Source organism: Arachis ipaensis, chromosome B8, assembly GCF_059453495.1.
Source record: "Arachis ipaensis isolate K30076 ecotype BB chromosome B8, ASM5945349v1, whole genome shotgun sequence".
NCBI lineage: Eukaryota > Viridiplantae > Streptophyta > Magnoliopsida > Fabales > Fabaceae > Arachis > Arachis ipaensis.
The window spans coordinates 134495888-134502274 of NC_142443.1; the positions used below are offsets into that span (position 1 = coordinate 134495888).

The window sequence follows — 6387 nt, forward strand, 5'->3', positions numbered from 1 at the left end:
TTAAAATACACTAAAAATTCATATTGGACTTTTGATGTTTATTAGCTCCCATTTTACCCAATTTTTGCAGTAAGATGCTTGATAAAAAAAACCCTTCAAAATTTAAATAGTTAAATTTTTCAATATATTTATAATGTATTTATCAACAGAAAACAATTAATCTTTTTATAAATAATAACCTTAACTAGCTTATTCAATGTACTTATTAAAATTGTAAATATGTTTAAAATTTAGCTACTGAGCACTCAAAAAGTATAAGAGAATTAAAAATTAAATTTTGATTATTTTAATGAATTTTATTTTGTGGTTTTTTTTTTATGAAAATGTTCTATTTGTAAATTGACTAAATTCCTAAGGACCATTTATTAGAAGAGACATGTGTTTAAGCATGATGTGTAACAACTTAACCGGTAATTAATACTGTCTAAAAGAAACTTAACCGGTAATTAATTACTGTCCATATTCATCATTATCAAGATGTAATGTGAGGCCAATTCTTCAACCAAAAAAGGAATTCAAGATTTCAAGGCCAATTCAAACACTTCCAATGTACTCTCAAATAAAAAAAAGTTATTGTTACCAAAACAAAAAAGTTAAAAGTATTGTTAACAGATCATATTTTAAAGGGAAAGCATGAGGAGGCAATGAAATATTTATACAATGTGTACAATGAAGGTTTAGGGAATATTAGAAATATAATTATTAGTGTTACCTTTTTTTATTAGCTGAAACTTTTGGGATGAGTGGTATCATGACATGGTATTAAAGCGCTAGATCCGAAATGTCAAGAGTTTGATCTTTGGTGAACCTAAAATCAGTTTAAACTTTTGGGAAGATGTTTATTATCTATTCTAGATAGTATGGAGGATGTTTATTTTTGTAACTCAAAAGTTTATTGTCTCCCTAGCAGAATCCTATTTTAAAATATTTGTTAGGAATAAAAAAAAATCGAAACTTCTAATGTTTATATCTATAATTTTTTTATATTCTTAATAAAGTTTGCTAATAAAAATAAAGAGTCTAATTTTAATATATTAATGATATAAAATATAATCATATTTTTGTATGATTATTTTTACAAATAATATAAAAATTAGTTATTTTAAAATAAATAAAAAGCTATTGTTAATTTAGATATGAGATGTGTAAAAAATTATTTTTTATTTTTAATATTGAAATGACATCTGTATTTTTTTAAATTATGAATGGTTAGATGCTAATTTTAAATATGAAACTGTTTAATTTAAAATATATAAATTAGACTTTTTAATTTTTAAAAAATACAAAAATCAGACTTCTAATTTTTTGAGTATAAAAACTAGTCCTTTCAATTAAAAAAAAAAAAAGTCAAATTCTCCCATTTTAATTTCTTCCACAATTTAAAAACATAAAAAATTATAATATTAGAAAATCACTCGTTTCATTTCAACAAAAAAAAATCGCCTAAAAATTTGTCCTAACGAAACTACTTGTGAAGTTAAAAATTTAATTCTAATATCATATTCATAACCCTTCACATCATGGATGAATTAATTAAAACAGAGTTTTCTTAATTGATGCAGATTACCAATTACATGTAACAAACGTAACATAAAAAAAAAAACTAAAAGGAAAAAAAAATGAATATTAATGCAATGAACAATGGAGGTAAAATGGGGAACGTACAAACCACAAAAACAATTCTCAATTCTGTGGGCTGGTACAGAAGAAATTCAGCATTGTATTTGTATTCTGTATAGTACTACCACATTTATTCTAGAGAAAGAGAGAGAAAGAGAGAGAAGAGTATTTCAGAAGCTCACTGCTTCGCTCTGATTTTGAGGCATGCATTAGCGAGAGAGAGAGAGAGAGAGTAGTGAGTTATGACCTATGAGTAGTACTAGTAACTGCAACAAGTTTCACAAACACATACTCCATTGTCATTTTATTTTTTTCTTTTTCTATTTCGTAACTGCATTTGTGCTTTGTTTTGTGAGTTCTCTTCTTCATTCACAGCATCATCTCATCTCTGTGGTGTTCTTCATATAGAGAAAGAGAAACAAAAGAAAGAATCCCAGGTGGGTTTTTCTTTTTTACTTTTTTTTTAAAAATAAATTTATTTCCTTTTGCTATGATTGTTCCATTTCCTTCTTCTTCTTCTTCTTCTTCTTCTTGGTGCTTTTAGTATTTTTATTTTTCTGATGCTGTTCTGTTGCAGTGTGCTATCTCTGTTGTTGGTAGTATTTTTATTTTTATGATGCTGTTCTGTTGCAGTGTGCTATCTCTGTTGTTGGTGTCCTTTATCATCATTTTTATTTTATTTTTTATTTTATTTTTAATCCCCCCCTTTTCTTAGTTCCCATTTTGGGTCTTGCATGGTGGAAATTAATAGCTTCCATTTTCTTGAGCTTCTTCATTTATGTACTTTCATATATTTTTTGGGAGGTCAACATAGAATCTACCAATTTCAATGGTACTCCCTCCCCCCCCCCCCCCCCCCCCCAAAGCGATGGAAAAAGGCATTAAATTTCATTTGATTAGTGTGATATGGATTCAAAGTTTCAAGCTTTATCCCTATTTAGTGTTATTTCTTTATCCATTCATACTTAAATTATTATTATTTTTTAAAAAATTGTTCATTCAATATATGTTGGTCTGATTATTGAACAGGTTCTTTTGTGTTTGAGATAATGCTGAGAAAGAGGAGCAGGTCACAGCAGAAGGATCAGAACCAAATGGATTCAAATTCTGATCACTATTCTCATCAGTTCCTTGCTTTGGGGCAAAACAAAACTCAACAAAAGCATTCAATTTTCAACAATGTCCCATGTCTCTTTGTTGGTTTTGGTCCTAAAGGTCTTTTAGATGCTGATTCAGTTAGAAGCCCTACTTCTCCATTAGATTCTAGAGTTCTTTCAAATCTTGGGAACCATGTTAATATTAGGACCCCAAAATCATCATGTAATCAAAGGAGTTGGGATTGTTGCAAAGTAGGACTAAGCCTTATAGATTCATTGGAAGATTGTCCCAAGTTCAATGGGAAGATTCTAAGGTGTTCTGAGAGCAAGAACATTAGTGTTACTCCCAAGGCCTCAAATTGTGAAAAGGCCTATTTGGATTACTCCAATTTTGATTCATCATCATCAAAGTCATTGCCTAAAGATTTTTGTAAGGCTCCTCCTCCTTTCACAACACAAAAAATTGGATCTATTCTCCAAAAGGGTGGTAGTGAGTCTAGTGTTCTATTTGAGATTGGAGATAGTGGTTTAGACCATGAGATTTTTGGGAAAACAAGGTCATGTTCATTGGATTCTTGTAGTCCGTTGAAGACCCTTTATTCTGATTTGGTTAATTCGTGGAATACCGATCCAAACAAGGACGATTTTGCTTTGAAAGATGTGGTTGTGATGAACACAACCACCCAATTGAGCTCCCCTCCTCATTTTATTGGAGGAAGCAAGAACTACTCTAAAAACACACTTTCCATGTGCTCTTGTTCCAATGAATTCATAAAGTCTTTATCAGCTAATGAGATTGAAAACTCTGAGGACTACACATGTGTGATTTCGCGAGGCCCGAATCCCAAAACAACTCACATTTTTTGTGATTGCATCTTGGAGACTCATCATGACAACAACGATGAGTTCAAGAATCATCTTAAAAATGAAGAGATGGAAAAGGAGAAGGGAGTAGTATCCCTGCTACAAACTCCAATCCATTATCCCTCTAGTGAGTTCCTAAGTTTCTGCCACCATTGCAACAAGAAGCTTGAAGAGGGTAAAGATATTTACATGTATAGGTGAGTTAGAACTTAGTACTATTACATTTCCATCTTGTTATATATTCTTAGTGATGATGTAGCTTCTTAATAGTGAACTAAAGATCTTTCTAATTCAAAATTTCACTCACAATGGCATAGGTTATAATTTATACAACATTCAAGAATTAGGACAACTTGTATAGACACCAAATAGGAAGAATCATCATTACTCTATACACATTTATTTGTTGAAGAGAAACCATAAATCCTACTAATTTAGTATGTATAGAAATTCCCTTAATTAAAATCTCCCTCGCATCGATTGCCCGTTTGTGTAGGGATGACAATACAACCCGAACCTGTGGGTACCTATCTCTACATTTGTGATTACTCGGCTTGTCATTAGGATGAAATTGAACTGTCTTCTTTGAATGATTGAATTTGATTCTAATTAAGATTTGGATGTTCTTTTACAACAACACTGCAGGGGTGAAAGAGCATTTTGCAGTCTAACATGCCGCGCCTTGGAGATCATGAATGACGAGGAGTTAGAGGAAGAATCAGATAATACTCCTTCTAAGAACCCTCCAAATCAAGAACATGGTGAGAAACTTTTTGAGACTGGAATCATCACATCTAATAGATAGAACTATACTCGAGTCTAGTTCATATTCCTAAACTCCCCACAGTTCCTCTGAATTGAGCAATGAGAAGGCGTGGACGCACCACGATCATCTGTTACACTATGAGCTGTTTTATGTGCATCTATCAGCAGCCATGGATGGTCATTTTGTACATCGTCGCGTTTGCATGCATCCGCCATTGTTGGTGTCTGATCAATTTTCAAGCTTTGATAGGGTCTTTGGTGGTTTCTGCTTCACGTTTAAGCTTCGGAGATTGGTTTCTTTCTTTTATATATGAAGCAGAGTTTGTATCTTATGAAAAACTGAATAGTCTCATGCTGAAGTTAAACTATTGAAGGGTTGAAGCACATTTTTCCGGCTTCCCTTATCTTTTTGATGTTTGGTTGTAGTATCAGTAACTCATGTTATTATCTATAACTTATAAAGAGGATTGGGGGGTTTGACTTCCAAAGTTTTATTTCCATTTTAACCCTAATCATATTTGGCTTGACTACTGATCTAAAAAACTGGTCAAAAAATTAATATTTATTATAGAAAAAAAAGTATATAAATTTAAGAATGAGGGTTTAGAGAACAGGAGGAAAGAAAATACACAGAATAAGAGATGATTTTAGTTAATGAATGCTTAATTTAAAACACAACAACGAGGTTATTTATAGTCAAATAACTTAGTTAATTAAGCTAGATTACCTTTACTAATGAGTAATAGTTCAAATGACATAGTTTTTCCATATTCGATTAAGAGGTTGCGGGTTCGAGTCTCATATCTATGATAAAAAAAAAAAAAAAAAACTAGGTTACCTTTATAAATAATTATCAATTTAAATTTTAAAATTCACTTACAATTTAGAATATCTATAATATTACATTTATAACACTTTTTCTTGGATATTACTGCGTTAGACTAGTGTCATTAAAATTTTACGACGTCATCAAATTTTTTTAGAGTAAATAGTTAAATTAGTTTTTTAGAGTAAATAGTTAAATTAGTTTTCGGAAGATCACTCATTTTTTAAATTATTATTTGAAAGTGTTTTTAGTCAAATTCGTTTTTTAAAGATTTTAAATTAGTCGTTTTAGATTTTTGGTCACTTTTATTGCTAACATGATAAATTTATGAAATTACATCAAATCAACTCCAAATTGAGAGATTTTAATGCCTCAAGTTATTCTCTCAATTAGGTTTTGATTTGATCTAATTTCATAAATTTATCATGCTAATAGTCAATTAAGATTCATATGTGTATTGTACTATCACCTAACATGCCACATTAACAAATTTTGTAACCGTCAACAAAGAAAATGACAGAAGGACTAATGCGATTAATTTAAAATTTTTGAAGGATAGATTTAATTAAAAAATTCTTTTGGAGACTAATTTGAAAAATGAACAATTTTTTAGGAATGAATTTGACTATTTACCCAAAATTTTCGAATGAAAAAATCTTAGCCAAAGGAAAAATAATATACTATCTCATTAAGTCATTATACCTTGGATAAGCTATTTCATTAAAAAGCTTATCAGAAAAACCAAAATTTGAGAAAAAAAAAAAAAAACCGTAGTTATAGAAAAATACATTTCATAATATTTTTTTAATAACTACATCACTTAATATTTTTTAGTCAATATATTTTAATTGATGGTTAATTGATGATTTTTATGCGAGTTGAAACAAGAATTTAGAAAATTAAACTTTAGAGTTTAGACTGTTAGCATAGTAGAATTGATAAATCAAAAAATTATTTGTTTTTGTTTCATACTTAGAAACAAAAAAGAATAGGATACAAAAAATAATATAATTATATATTCTGATTCAGTATTCTAGTGTAATAAAGTTTATATTCAATCTCTATTATAGATTATGATAAAATTTTCACTATAATTCAATGATTATAAACACCTATTCAATGAATTAACCTAATTCATTCATTTTCTACATAAGAATTTAATTCTAATTCTTAACCACTAAATTTAAACCAATCTCAGATCATCTCTAATTTCTA

The 6387-nt window shown here is 29.5% G+C and overlaps 1 protein-coding gene across 1 annotated transcript; it reads left to right on the forward strand.

Moving 5' to 3' along the window:
* Positions 1 to 1663: 1663 nt before the first annotated feature.
* LOC107614020 (FCS-Like Zinc finger 10) lies at positions 1664 to 4834 on the forward strand. Its single transcript, XM_016316230.3, has 3 exons — positions 1664 to 2057; positions 2650 to 3778; positions 4227 to 4834. Exons 2-3 carry the CDS (start codon positions 2670 to 2672, stop codon positions 4384 to 4386), a joined length of 1269 nt encoding a protein of 422 aa, XP_016171716.1. The 5' UTR covers positions 1664 to 2057; positions 2650 to 2669; the 3' UTR covers positions 4387 to 4834.
* The last annotated feature ends 1553 nt before the right edge of the window (positions 4835 to 6387 follow it).